Source organism: Corvus moneduloides, chromosome 1 (genome assembly GCF_009650955.1).
Source record: "Corvus moneduloides isolate bCorMon1 chromosome 1, bCorMon1.pri, whole genome shotgun sequence".
Classification (NCBI taxonomy): Eukaryota; Metazoa; Chordata; class Aves; order Passeriformes; family Corvidae; genus Corvus; species Corvus moneduloides.
The window spans coordinates 483,817-497,618 of record NC_045476.1 but is presented as its reverse complement, the minus strand read 5'-3'; the positions used below and the strand labels follow the sequence as shown (position 1 = coordinate 497,618).

The window sequence follows — 13,802 nt, the reverse complement described above, 5'->3', positions numbered from 1 at the left end:
TCCATTAATGTAATTATTTGAGCCACTAACGGAACTGTTTGATAGGTTCTGGTACAGGGGGGAGCTCCTCAGCAGCTCCCAGAAGGAGCACACCAGAGCCGCCTTCTTCCAGCTGGGAATTGCGCCCTGGGCAGCCTGTCCGGCTCATCAGCCACACGGACACCGGGGACTGGGGACACAGGACACAAGCACAGGGACACGGGGACATCAGGACCCAGGGACATTGGGACTCTGGTTATCCTGGGCACTGGGGCTCATGGGCATTTGGGGCTTGGGGACAGCAGGGCACAGAGGCACTGGAACCATCAGGATCTGGGACATGGGAACACCAGGACCCATGGATATTGGGACACTGCGGTTCAGGGAGATGGGGTCACAGGGGCCACCTGAACCTGGGACATGGGGACAGCAAGTCCAGGTGGCACTGGGGACACAGGGTGGGTCCCTGCTCCAGCACCTGGAGCACCTCCTTCCCCTCCCACTGAAGCCCCATTTTAATCCCTTTTTACTTAAAACAAAAAGAAAAAAACCTCTGGAATCAAAACATGGAAAACCTACGGGTTTGTGTTTAATTCCCTGATTTTGGTGTCATGGAATCCTTGTTCTTCCACGGGCAATTTGCCACGCTGCTCCAGCTTCTCCTTCCATCCACGGCCACTGGATACATCCCCATGGGATAACAGCACTGGCCTGGGAAGGGTGGGACAGGCTGTCGAGGCCTTGGCAGGTGGCACCCAGCACGCACCTTGTGCCGGGTTTGGCAGTGTTAATTAACCAGAACTGCATTAATTACGGTGACAAGTCTGTTGCACCCACTTTCTCCTTCCTGGTGGCTTCCTGGATCAGCATGGAGGGAGCCTGGAATTAGGAAGGGAGGGAATGTCACTGACCCTGCTGCCCCTGTCCCCCCCCCCCCCCCCCCCGCCATTTTCCCCAAATATTCTTTGGGCCTGGGGATGTCCGAGGTTTCCATAACCACCCCCGGGAAGCGCCGGGAGAGGCCTCAAACGGCCTCGGGATGTTCTGGCAGCGCTGCAGGAATGGTGGGAGCCACACCAGGCCCCCCCATGCTGGAGCCTGCGGCGGGAAGAGCCGTGGGCACCCGGACACGGCGGATCCCGGGCTCTCCAGAAGCCTCGAGAAGCACTGGCAGGTTGGTGTCACCCCAGGAATGCCCTGCTGGGGGACACGGGGACAGCCCAGGAACGTGGCTCCGCAGCCCATGTGACACCAGCACCCACCTGGGCTCCAAGGAGCCAAACTCCCCAGCATTCCCACAGCATTCCAGCCCTGGAGACTCCCCCTGGGCAGCCAAGGAGCACTGGCAGAGCTGGGGCTGACCCTCACCTGGGCAGGCGGTGTCGATGAACAAGTCCTGCCACGACAGAGCTCCATGTGCCAGGTCACGGCATTCCCGCGGGATTTTAGCCCCGGGAGACGAGGGACCGAGGCCTTGGTAGCCTTAATTAATCAAAATTAGGCTAAAAACGGTGTCAGGTGCCTTGAATCCACTTCCTTCTTCCTGGTGGCTTCCTGAATGCCTCTGGATCCTCGGAGCAGGAGCCTGGAACGGGAAAGGGCAGGAATGTCACCGGCCCCGCGCCCGGGTGTTTCTGGCTCCCCCAGTCCCGCCATGTCCCGCTCAGCTCCCTCCCCAGCCCGGGCATGTCCGGGGCTTCTATGACCGCCCCCGGGAAGCGCCGGGAGAGGCCTCAAACAACACCGGGATGCTCTGGCAGCGCTACAGGAATGGCAGGGGCCACGCCAGGCCCCCCCATGCTGGAGCCTGCGGCGGGAAACGGCTCCCGGGGTAGCCTCGAGCCCCGGGATACCCCAGGACACTCCCGGGAGCCCTCCCCAGAACGCACCTCGCCCCGCGGCCCCTCACGATCGCGGCGGGGCCCGACGGGCGGGACGCGGCGCACCGCGCGCGGCCCCGGGAGCCATCGGTGGTCCCGCGGCTCGCGGTGGCGGCCCCGCGCGCGGATGGCGGCGGATGCAGCCGGGCCGCCACGCCGCCCTCACCTGCTCCTGCGGCCGCCATGGCTGAGAAAGCGCGCACCTCCTGATGACGTCATCGCGACGCGGCGTGGTGATGGCGTCAGCGCGTGTAGAGCACGGTGTGGGCGGGGCCAGGGAGGGGGGCGTGACTCGAGGGCGGTGCCCGTCACCGCAGAGATGACGTCACCGTGGAGGCGGGGAAAGGGGCGTGGTCTCAACGTGTGGGCGTGGTCGTCAGTCTGATGCAAATGAAGGCGTGGTTTCAGCGGTGGGCGTGGCTTGCGCTGCCGGCGGTCTGGCGCAGGCGCGCCGCGCTCGTCTCCCCCCGGCGGCGGGGCGATGACGTCACGGGAAGGCGCCGCCCAAGATGGCGGCGGGGCCGAGCCGCGGGCGCTGAGGCGGCGCCGGGAGCGGGAGCGGGAACGGGAGCGGGAACGGGAAGCGGGGCTGGAGCGGGAACCGGGCGGGCCATGGCCGCCGCCGCCGCGCGCTGAGGCCCCGCCGCTCACCCGGGCCGGGATGCCCCGGGGGGGGCCCGGGCCGCCGCCGGAGCCATGGAGGAGGAGGGCAAGAAGGGCAAGAAGGTGAGAGCGGGGGTCCGGGGGGCAGAGGGACAGCCGGGGGTCGCGCTGTGCCCCCCCGAGGGTCTCTCAGCCCGGCCGGGAGCCCTCCCGGGGCTTTTCCGGAGCCCGTTCCCGGGAGTTACCCGACCTCCACTTCGCGGGAGAATCTGCCCGCAGCCCCGTCCCGGGGGTGTACCCAGAGCACCCACCCATAAACCTCCCGCTCTGAATCTGGGGTTGGAGAAGGCTATTAATTGATAGGGTTGTTAATTATGGAGCGATTAATTTATGAGTTTGTTAATTTGTTTAAATTATTACTGATGCAAATTAATTTAATTTATACATCCATTAATTTATGCCTTTATTATGCCTCCCGGGGTCGACTGCTCCAACCGTGCCTGTGGTGCCCTGATTTCCCTCCTTTCAACCCATTTCTGTGTCCTCTGGGAGAGGCTGAGGCGGAGCTGCTCCGCACGCCTAGAGCGGGAGGATGGATTTGATCCCATAGTTTTGGGGAGAAATTGGATATTTTGGGAGTCCCTGACCTCGCAGGGACCCCGGGAGGTGGCAGCAGGTTCCTGCTGAAGCTCTGCCTGGAGCTGAGCAAAACATTCCCAAAATGAGTAAAACTGGGTGGGATTTTTGGGGGATTGGCATCCAGGCTTCCCAGACAGTCAGATTTGGGAATGAAAGCCCCATGATGCCATCAGGTGACCCGGGGAGATGCTGCAGGAGCAGCAGCACCACTGGGGGAGGAATTTTCCACCTGGAGACAGGATGATCCTGCCCAAGGCTCCAGGGGTTCTTAGGCTGAGCTCAGGTGTGTCTCACCTGGGGCATCCCACTTTATTTCCTGGCACTGGGAAGAGCCTGGATCATTCCCTCCTTCCCTTCCCCAGGGACACGTTGGGCTGGTCCCCCCACCCCTTTTATCCCACCTGGGTAATGCCACTTGTGTTCCTTGTGTCCCTGATCCCGATGGATCAGGAGCTCCCCTAGTCCCTCTGGAGCGGGGCTGAGCTGGGGACCGGGGAGTGGCGTGGCTGTGGCATCTCCTGGGCTGATCCACGGCCTTATGGAGCCTCCTCGGAGCAGGTTTTCCATCGTTGTGGTGGGTAATTAACCCTTGGAGCTGCTGCCTGTGGATCACCGTTAAACCTGGATACCTGTGGCTACAGAGACGGGAAGATCCATCTTTGTCTTCCTCCTCTGTTCCAGCTGCAGGGAAAACTCTTCTTCCTGCTTTTCCCACTCTGTGGATCATTCCAGCAGCATTCTGGGCTGAAATGGAGGAATTGAGTTCTCTCAGTGCTGATCCAAAGGGATTTCAGGGCAGGTTTGGTTGGGACGAGGAGGAAAATCCCAGCCTGGCTTTGGGTAAAGTCTGAACTGGCTTAAACTGGAGCCCTGGAATTCCTTCCAGGAGCTCATGTTCCCTGGATCTCACTTGTGGCTATCGCAGTGGGATTGTGGAGCTGTCCTGGGGTAAAAAGCCATTATCCACAAGTCTTGTGAGGCAGGATGGATCCGTCCGGAATTCTGTCTGTGCCGTGGGAACCTGCCCAGGGCTGGGAGCACTTGGTGTCACACCTGGGAGCCTCAGGTGAGGATGGGTGCTCCCAGCGTGCCCAGAAGTGTGGGTGGGGGTGGATTTTCTGGGAATGATTTCCCTTCTGGTCTGACTCTGGAATCCGTGCAGCGGCTGCCAGTGAGCCAAAGCTTGCACGGTTTCCCTGAGGGATTTCTCTGTGTATTCAGCTGTTAGCATGGAATTCCCAGCTTTTCCAGCTCAGGGATGCCCTGGATAACTGAGGTTGGTGCCTTTTGCCTCTTCCAGCAGCTGCTTTGGCATTTCCCTCCTGAGCCATGGAGTTGCTGAGCTCGAAGTTGTATCTTTGGGGGAAATTCTTCTTGAAATTCCTTTGTTATCCCGAATATCCAGCCCCGTGCCCTGGGCTGAGCCCCAGCGTGGGCAGCAGGAAAGGGGAATTCTGCCCTTCTGCCCACTCAGGTGAGACCCCACCTACAGAGCTGCCCCAGCCCCGGGGCCAACAGCACCAGGACCTGGAGCTGCTGGAGAGAGCCCAGAGGAGGCCCCGGAGCTGCCCCAGGGCTGGAGCCCCTCTGCTCTTTGTGGGGCCGAATAAAGTGGATTTTGGAGTGTCTGTGCTGTGGGATGCAGGGGCAGGGCAGATGTGTTTGCTGGGAGATCAGGAATTGGGGTGGTGGAGGAACTGCCACTGTCCCAGGCTGCTCCAAGCCCCATCCAGCCTGGCCTTGGACACTTCCAGGGATCCAGGGGCAGCCACAGCTGCTCTGGGCAGGAAGAAGCTTTACATCCCATGGACTCAATGGGCCATGGGATCATTAAGATTGGAAAAGCCTCTGGGAGCAGCACCTGGGATCCAGCCAGGTGTTGGAACAAAACAGCTCTGAGCTTGGAAGAGAAACCAGGGATCAACGTGCCTTGGGATGGGGGGTTTCCCTCCTGGGTGTGGTAATGGCGAAGGATGAAGGATTTGGGGCGTTCACAGGGATTTAGGGGTGCAGGAGGTGGGATGGGAGCAGGGAATGGGCTCGTGCCCCGGCCCTGGTTCCCTCCCCAGCTCGATCTGTCACGTGGGACAGAGGAAGCTGTGGCCGTGGCACTTCCGGCCCCAAACGCCTCGGTTCCGGCACCCCCAGAACAAGGAGAACGCTCCCCAGGGCCCCCGTGGCTCCCCCGGCACAGCTTGGACCTGCTCTCCTGGTGGGAATTCCATGGAGGACGAGGTGGGTGCTGGGGTTTGGGCTGCCCCGAAAAGCAGAAGCTGTTCCAGGCTGCGTCACAGCTGGAGGTGCCTCCACCTCGGGTTTGGAGCCCCCAGTTCCTCGTCCAGGACAGCCAGGGGATCATCCCGGCCCTACAGATGCAGCCGCATCCTAGGGGGGAAAAGGGGGGTTTCTCTGGATTGGGGTGGATCTGGATCCTACCTGGTGGAGGGGGAAGTGTCTGGGTACGACCTTGATCCCAGTGGCACGTTCCTGCATTGCTCTGCTTTGGATTCCTGAAGGATTCCTATGGAGCTGGATCGTTAGGCACTGGCAGGCAAGATTCCAGATGGGACATCCCCAAGTTGGAGAGCCCCCACACCTCTGTTCTTGGTAAACAGACCTGTTGTGTCCGGGATTTCCTTCTCTCCAGCATCGCAGCCCCTCGGCAGGATTATGGAATATCCTGATCGAGGGTCATGGAGTCCTCCTCCTGGATGCTCTGTGTTGGGATCCTTCCCAAAAATCCACGCTGCTGCTCCTGAGGCAGGGCTGTGGAGCTGCTTCCTCTCCTCTCTGTCCTGTAAGATCCCTTTATTTTTATCTTCCTGATCCAAGGGATGTTTTTCCAGGCTGAGCTGTCCTCAATGTCCTCGTGAGCTGGTAATTCCCAGTGTTCCAGGAGCTTTTCCTTGGTTTATATTTAATTAATTCACCACTGGAAGCATGTTCTCTGCCCCTTTGGATCCCATATTCTTCTCTCTTGCCCATGAGGATCAGGAAAGGCAGGATGTGGTTGTCCTGAGGGGTGGGAAGCAGGGAATGGGACATTGGAGCCACATGTCCAAGGAGTTCCTAGATCCAGCCATGGGTCTGTCTCCTCCAAACATCCACCTGGTAAACCTGGAATTGGAGCAGTCTGGGGATGTTCCCAGTCATTTGTCCGGCGTGGAGCTTGGCAAGATCCATATGGCATTCCCGTGCCGATGCCGAGGGACAGCTGGGAGCCTGTGTGTTGGCTCCAGTGGTTTTCCAAACCCGGCACTTCAGGTTTGGAATTTCCCATTTTTCCACTTTCTGGGTCATTTTCTCATTATTTGGGGTCTCCTTGGAACATTCCTACCTGTAGCAGATCCTCAGGGAGGTACAAAACCGTGGAGGGTGCCTTTGGACCCGCTCTTCACCTGGAATATGTTGTAGCATAGAAGAGTTGTATTTCTCTTACCTGGAAGGTTGAACACGGTGACTTTGGGGGAGAACCACCGTATTTTGGTAGTGAGAACATTCAGCTCTTGTGTTGTATGCCAGGAAAAGGGTTTTCTGTGGAAAGCCATGGATTTACAGCTCCAAACCTGGCGCGTCCGTGGGGCAAAACCAGCAGGATGGGCTTGAGGGTCGCTGGGCAGGAGGGGCTGGGGTTGCTGGACCCCCCAGTTCTGGTGCCAAACTCCCCTTCTCACCCTGATCCCGGTGTTCCTCTCCCAGCCTGGAATTGTGTCTCCGTTCAAGCGAGTGTTCCTGAAGGGGGAGAAGGGCCGGGATAAGAAGGCGCAGGAGAAGGTGACGGAGCGGCGGCCGCTGCACACGGTGGTGGTGGCGCTGCCCGACCGCGTGGAGCCCGACCTGCTGCTCCACGACTACATCGAGAAGGAAGTCAAGGTATCTACAAGGGCCCTGAGCATTGGGAATGCCTTCCTAATATCCCAGCTGGCGCTGGGAACTCATTCCCCTTGTCCAAAGTCCCTCTCCAGCTCTCCTGAAGCCCCTTTAGGCACTGGAAGGGGCTCTGAGGTTTCTGTGGAGCCTCTTTTTTCCACCCACGTTCCCACCTCTCACCCGTTTCCAGGTTTTCCTTGGAGCATCTCCATGACTCATTCTGCCATGTCCAGGATCGTGTGCATGCTGTGGTAATGGTTTGGCTCTTCTCTCCCAGTATTTAGGGCAGCTCACCTCCATCCCAGGGTACCTGAACCCCTCCAGCCGCACAGAGATCCTGCACTTGATCGACAATGCCAAGGTGAGCGCTCGGCTGCTCCGGGACTCCCAGCAGGCAGAAATCCTAGCTCACCGAGCTTCCTTCAGGCTGAGGCCTCCATCCTGCTCTTCCCTGGTGGGAGGGAAAGCTGTTCCCAAAGGGGAAACACCCCTGGGAGAGTGGTGTGGGACTCAAATGCATTCCCCAGGGAAGCTGTGGCTGCCCCATCCACTGAAGGGTTCCAGGCCAGGTTGAATGGGGAATACCTTGGGATAGTGGAAGGTGTCCCTGCCCATGGTAGGGACCTGGATAATCCTTAAGCTCCTTCCAACCCAAACCATTCCATGGCTAAATCCATGTGAATCCCTGTGTTCCAGAGAGCCCATCAGCTCCCGGGGCAGCTGACCCCGGAGCACGACGCCGTCATCAGCCTCTCTGCCTACAACATCAAACTGGTTTGGAGGGACGGGGAGGACCTGATCCTCAGGGTGCCCATCCACGACATCGCCTCCGTGTCCTACATCCGGGATGACTCTGCACACCTGGTCGTGCTCAAGACAGGTGAGTTGTGGCCATGGAGTTGGGATTGTCCTCCTGGGGGCCACCTGGGACAGTGGGAGATGTCCCTGCCCATGGCAGGGAGTGGGGCTTGGTGGTCTTCAAGGTCTCTCCAACCCAAAGCATTCCATGAGGGTTCCATGACACCTCATTCCCTGTCCTGAGCAGCTCTGTGCATGTCACACCTGCGTGGTTTGGGAACGGGGAGCTGGGGAGGGCTGAGCCAGGGATTTATCTGATAATAAACCCCATGGACAGGCTGTGGAATAAAGGAATGAATGCCTCAGGGGCTGGAATTCTGGTGATGGAATTCTGCACTGTGAAAACAGCCAGACAGCTGTCAAAAGCAGCTCCAGACTGGAGGCTTTTCATCCCATTCTCCTGCTTCAGGGCTCTTTCTCACCTACAGGACCCCTTCCCCTCCCCTGCCTGTCCTGCCTTTCCCTCACCTCTCCTCTCCCCTCAGCTCAGGATCCCGGGATCTCGCCGAGCCAGAGCCTGTGTGCCGAGGGCTCCAAGGCGCTGACGTCGGGCTCGCTGTCGGAGAGCGCCGGGGGTCCCCTGGAGTCCTGTTGCCTGGTGGTCCTGGCCACGGAGAACAAGGTACGGCTCCCACCGCTCCATGGACACCCTGGGAACGCCTCAGCGTGGGCTCAGAGTCACTGGGATTGCTGGGAGGTTTCTGGCTCTTGGATCCACAGTGGCCAAGTCCTGTGGCATGTCCGGATCCTTCCCTGCACTCCCACACCTCGTGGGACACAGGCCCAGATATAGGGATGCCAGGTGTGGTTGGGCATTGCTGGAGCACCTGGAGAGGGGTTCCTGATCCCTGTCCCAACCCTGGGATACGAGAGGGTCTCCAGGAACTGTTTCCCTTGGTCCCTGTCGGCCAGAGCCTTCTGCAGCAGCCCAGAATCCGTGAGGACAATCCCACAATGAGGTTTTGCTGATCGGGATGTTTCCCCTGTGCTGACCTGGGAATTTGTTTCATCCAGTGTCTGGATCCAAGGATTCCAGTCCCAGCCTCTCTGATCTCCACTGAGGGTGGAGTTTCACTCCACTCATTTCCAGCCCTGACATTCCCTGGGGCACCTGCACCCCTCTGGGATGAGCCAAAACCCCAGGGAGCTGCATGGAGGAGCCTGGGCATGGAATGTGGGGGGCTCCTGGGTTGATGCTGGAGCATCCCAGCTCCTGCTGCCAGGGGCAGGAGGGCTGGGATGCCGGGAAGGTGATGGAGCTCATTGTTTCCCCATCCCACGGAGCCAAAGGGAGAGGGGATCTCCCTCTGGGATCTGCCACAGCTCCCTGCTCGTTCCCAGGTGGGTGCCGAGGAGTTGTGCTCCCTGCTCAGCCAAGTCTTCCAGATTGTTTACACCGAGTCCACCATCGACTTCCTGGACCGCGCCATTTTCGACGGCGCCTCGACGCCGACGCGGCACCTGTCCCTGCACAGCGGTGCGTGCGCCCTGCTGCCCTCCGGGCTGCTCCCCACACCCAGCACCTCTCCAGGGCCAGACGCAGCCACAGCCAGGAATGGTTGAGGTTGGAACAGCCTCAGAGACCCCCGAGCCCACCCAGCCCCCAGCAGGGCCAAGGCCACCTCTGGCCGTGTCCCCAAGTGCCACATCCACAGGGATGGGGACCGACCCCTGCCCTGGGCATCCTGTTCAATGCCTGACCACTGTTTCCATGAAGGAACCTTCCTGAGATCCAACCTAAACCTCCCCTGGCACAACCTGAGGCCGTTTCCTCTCATCCTGCCGCTCATTCCTGGCCTCTCCCCTTCTGGCCAAGTCAGGAATTCCTTTGTGTCTCTTCTGGCTTAGGAAGTCACCGAGTTTGTGCCTCTCACATTCCATCTCCCAAATTTTTTCCCTCCAGATGACTCTTCCACCAAAGTGGATGTGAAGGAGCCCTTCGAGGCGGACGCCAGCACTTTGTGAGTGATCCGTGGCCCCTGGAGCCGGGATTTACCCGGATCCGCTGGCACATCGGGAATCTCAGCTGAGCCCAGCCGGGCCTCAGCAGGGTTGGCACAGATCCTGTCTGGGCCTGGATTGTTCTGCGCTCAGCATTCCAGGGAGAGTCACATCCACAGCGAGCAGTCCCTGTGTCAGCAGGGCACAGGATCACAGGCTAGGGTCCAGCTGGAGCTGGGAGAAGGGTTTTCCCCAAAAACTTGTTATTTGGGAAACTTTTCCCTCCTGGGTCACTGGAAACATTGACAGTGTTTGTGGGGTGAAATCCTAACACACAAACCATTGGTTAGCATGGAGGGATGCTCTTGGAATAGCCAACACAGAGGGATACTCAGGAATGTTTAACATGGAGGAGTTATGAACATTATTGAAAATTGCACATTTAAGCCTGAGGTACGGCGCCTGGGGGTTCTTCCCTGTGTTATTCCCAGTGAGGAAGCAGCCAGAGGGATAATTCCCCACGCAGGCCTCCATTGTCACTGTCACCAAAGCAGCATTTGGTTCCCTGGGAGCCCTGGGGTGCCCTCAGGAGCTGGGGGCTTCCAGAATCATGAAATATCCTGGGTTGGGAGGCACCCCAAGCATCAGAGCCCAACTCCTGGCCCTGCACAAGCCACCCAAAAATCCCAGCACCACCACCCCGAGGAGCTCCGGAGGACTCACCCGTGCTCCGTGTCAGTTCCTTTGCAGACACCCTGGAGGCCGGGGACACGTCCCCGTCGTCCTTCTCAGCACGCCCGTCCCCACACGTGACCACGGCCAGCGAGAGCGAGCTCAGCACCACGGCCACCGAGCTGCTGCAGGACTACATGATGACGGTGGGATGTGGGATCAGGCCCCGGAGTGAGGGACGGGGCTGGAGGAGCAGCTCATCCTCCTCCTTCCCAGCCAGGCTGGGCTTGGAGGGCCTGATGGAGGGATCGTGGAATGGTTTGGGTAGGAAAGGGGCTGTAAGGGTGATCCAATCCCAAGTTGCTCCAAACCCCATCCAGCCTGGCCTTGGGCACTTCCAGGGATCCAGGGGCAGCTGCAGCTTCTGTGGGAAATCCATTCCAGTCCCTCACTACCCTCCCAGCCAAGAATTTTTTCCCTGTATCCCATCTGAATCACCACTTTTCCAGTGGGAAGCCATTCCCTGTGTCCTGTCCCTCCAGGCCTTGTCCCCAGTCCCTCTGCAGCTCTCCTGGAGCCCCTTTAGGCCCTGCAAGGGGCTCTGAGCTCTCCCTGTGTCCTTCCCTTCTCCAGGGAAACATTCCCAGCTGTCCCAGCCTGGCTCCAGAGCAGAGGGGCTCCAGCCCTGGGGCCGCTCCGGGGCCTCCTCTGGGCTCTTTCCTTCTCCCACAGGAGCATCCCCCCCTTTCCCTTTCCCAGTGTCCAAGTCCCCTCATACCCCAAGACTCCACAAGTCACAGTCCCAGCGACCCCCACAGCTCATCCCAGCTTTCCCATCGGGTTCCTGGCCCTTCCAACACCATTCCCAAGCCTCCCAGCGCCCCTTCCCGAGCACAGGGTGCCATGAGGGCCGTGTCCCCGCAGCTCCGCACGAAGCTGTCCTCGCAGGAGATCCAGCAGTTCGCCATGCTGCTGCACGAGTACCGCAACGGGGCCTCCATCCATGAGTTCTGCATCAACCTCAAGCAGCTCTACGGGGACAGCAGGAAATTCCTGCTCCTGGGTGAGTGCTGGAACGGCTCCGGAGCCAGGAACCCAGAGCTGAGGGGTGGGATTGAGGGGTGAAGGGGTGGGGGCACAGGAAGGCCTTGGGGTGCCACCAGGAGAGGAGGAACATCCCAGTCCATCTCTCCTGTGGAGATTGCTCGTTCTGAGGGCAGCTGGTCCATCCAGCCCAGCCCATCCTACAGCTTCAGTCTCTCCTTGGAGCTGTTCCCTGCTCCCACCTGGCTATGAAGCACCTGGGAACTGCCTCCAGAACCAGGCAACCTAATCCAGACCTGGGAACCTCTCCCAAACCTAGAAACTTCCTCCAGGTCCAGGGAATTTAATTCAGACCTGGAAATCTCCAGGCCAGGAAACCTCCTCCAGACCAGGGATACTTTAAACAACCTGGCCTCTCATATCTTAGGAAAACAGGTCAGGAATACAAAATCTTCCCAGGATAGCCGCAGTGTCTGACTGCACCTGGGGCCTCTCACCCAGCCTCTGATGTCCAAGGAAAAGGAGTCAGGAATTTAAAATCCCCACAGGACAGGAGTAGAGTGTCTCACATGGGCCCACTGGCCCTTGGGGATGCTGAGGAGACAGGACAGATGTCCCTGATGGGACAAATTATCAGGATAAGCTCAGCAAAGCCGAGCAAGATGCCGGGTGAGGAATTAGATTGTTTGGAGCTCAGAAAGTCCCGCTTGAGGCAGATTTTGGCCTCAGTGAGCAGTGGCTGCAGGTCTCAGGTGTGAACAAATGAGGGGCCCTGGAGGTCCCCATCCCTCCCAGAGGGATTCCTGGGCCCTCCTGGAAGGCTCGGGAATGGCATCCAGGTGAGGAATCCCCACGGATACCTGTCCTGGGCGCTCTCCGTGCCGCCCCGAGCCGTGCCCGTGCTGTGTCCCGGCTCCAGGCCTGCGTCCCTTCATCCCGGAGAAGGACAGCCAGCACTTCGAGAACTTCCTGGAGACCATCGGGGTGAAGGACGGCCGCGGGATCATCACGGACAGCTTCGGCCGCTACCGGCGCTCCCTGGGCGCCGCCTCCGCCTCCAACGGCACCGGCGCCGCCAGCAGCTCCGACGAGCAGTCGGTGCCCTCGGAGGAGGACGAGTGGGACCGGATGATCTCCCACATCAGCAGCGACATCGAGGCCCTGGGCTGCAGCCTGGACCGGGACTCGTCCTGAGGGAGCCCGGGGATCGCAGCTGCTCCCGCGTGGAACTTGGGGCTGCCCTCGGGGGGACCCTGGGACACGGAGTTACCCCAGGGGGCAATGTGGGGCTGCCCCCCGTGGGGACGTGGAACATGGAGCTGATCCCAGGGGGATCCTGGGACATGGAGCTGCCCCTGGAGGGACCCCAGGACAGGGAGCTGCTCTCGGAAGGGACATGGAACACGGGCACGCCCCAGGGGGACTCTGGAGCTGCCCTTGGAGGGGCCCAAGAACACCAGCCTGTGCCCTCATGGAGATCCTGGAACATGGAGCTGCCCTTGGAGGGATCCCGGCCCCCTCCTGCAGGATTTGGGGCTCCAGCAGCGTGGTGGCTGCACTGCCCCAGCCTCGTTAACAGCTCCAGGGGCTCCCTCTGGACCCAGGGCTCCAGATAGGACAGGGGGGACAGATCTGGATTTGGATTTTGGGGACAGATCTGCTCCTGAGCATCCCTGTCAGCTCCTCAGGGATGTCCTGAGCGTTGGGATCTGTTCCCGAGGGGCTGGAGCCACTCCCCCCCAGTTTACAGTTTGCACAGCGGGTCCCCCAGAACTGCCCCTACAATGAAGTTTTACCACAATGTGAATCTTCTCACCCTCTCATCCGTGGCGTTGGAACATTCCTGAGCATTCCAGCTCCCCCAGTCTGGGATTCCCCACGGTCACTGCAGGAGCTTGGTGGGACCCCCAGAGCTGAGCCAGGACCCCCCTCCCCCTTTATCTGCATCCCCTGGTGGGCTCCCACCCCGAGCAGGGTCCCCAGACGGGCTTGGGGGGTCCCCAGTTTCCCCACAGCCATACCCAGGGGGTCCTGTCCCTTCCCCCCCTCTGGCGTCAGACACTGACTCAGCAGTTTGGGGATCCAGCACATTCCAGAGGCCTCGGCCCCAAATCCCCCCCAGTGCCTGTAACCCCTCTGCCCCCAGCACTGCCCACACTGGGGTGTCCCCCCACACCATGACCCCACCGGTGTCTCCCCTCATCCTTCCTGGTGACCCCCTCTTCTCCCAGGGCTCTCCCTACCCCTCCTCCCTCTGGAATTCAGGTGTCCCGGGAGCTGAGGCACCCCCAGGGACTCACCTGGGGGACACACGGG

General features: G+C 60.0%; 1 protein-coding gene, 1 long non-coding RNA gene and 2 other non-coding genes across 6 annotated transcripts; 1 reads left to right on the top strand and 3 right to left on the bottom strand.

Moving 5' to 3' along the window:
* Positions 1-533: 533 nt before the first annotated feature.
* On the bottom strand, positions 534-2,123 carry LOC116441008. Of its 2 annotated transcripts, none has more exons than XR_004238846.1 (3): positions 2,026-2,123; positions 1,348-1,564; positions 534-858 (listed from the first exon to the last, which is right to left on the bottom strand). It is a non-coding gene; the product is annotated as an uncharacterized LOC116441008 (long non-coding RNA). The 2 variants fall into 2 exon arrangements; XR_004238861.1 differs by lacking the exon at positions 2,026-2,123 and adding an exon at positions 1,869-1,925.
* Positions 955-1,083, bottom strand: LOC116436096. The gene has a single exon (XR_004236930.1). It is a non-coding gene; the product is annotated as a small nucleolar RNA SNORA9 (small nucleolar RNA).
* On the bottom strand, positions 1,664-1,792 carry LOC116436100. Its single transcript, XR_004236932.1, has one exon. It is a non-coding gene; the product is annotated as a small nucleolar RNA SNORA9 (small nucleolar RNA).
* Positions 2,124-2,461: 338 nt separating the features above from the next.
* On the top strand, positions 2,462-13,297 carry CCM2 (CCM2 scaffold protein). Of its 2 annotated transcripts, none has more exons than XM_032100798.1 (10): positions 2,462-2,585; positions 6,801-6,974; positions 7,249-7,332; positions 7,668-7,851; positions 8,315-8,451; positions 9,171-9,306; positions 9,733-9,790; positions 10,510-10,648; positions 11,367-11,505; positions 12,406-13,297. In XM_032100798.1, exons 1-10 carry the CDS (start codon positions 2,556-2,558, stop codon positions 12,678-12,680), a joined length of 1,356 nt encoding a protein of 451 aa, XP_031956689.1. In that variant the 5' UTR covers positions 2,462-2,555; the 3' UTR covers positions 12,681-13,297. The 2 variants fall into 2 exon arrangements, with proteins under 2 accessions (XP_031956689.1, XP_031956598.1); XM_032100707.1 differs by lacking the exon at positions 2,462-2,585 and adding an exon at positions 4,643-5,336.
* Positions 13,298-13,802: the final 505 nt, after the last annotated feature.

Coding starts and splice junctions, on each gene's coding strand:
- CCM2 (XM_032100707.1), top strand. CDS start 5,136: ATGGGCTCGTGCCCCGGCCCTGGTTCCCTCCCCAGCTCGATCTGTCAC. Junction 5,337..6,800: donor GGAATTCCATGGAGGACGAG/GTGGGTGCTGGG, acceptor TTCCTCTCCCAG/CCTGGAATTGTGTCTCCGTT. Junction 11,506..12,405: donor CAGGAAATTCCTGCTCCTGG/GTGAGTGCTGGA, acceptor TCCCGGCTCCAG/GCCTGCGTCCCTTCATCCCG.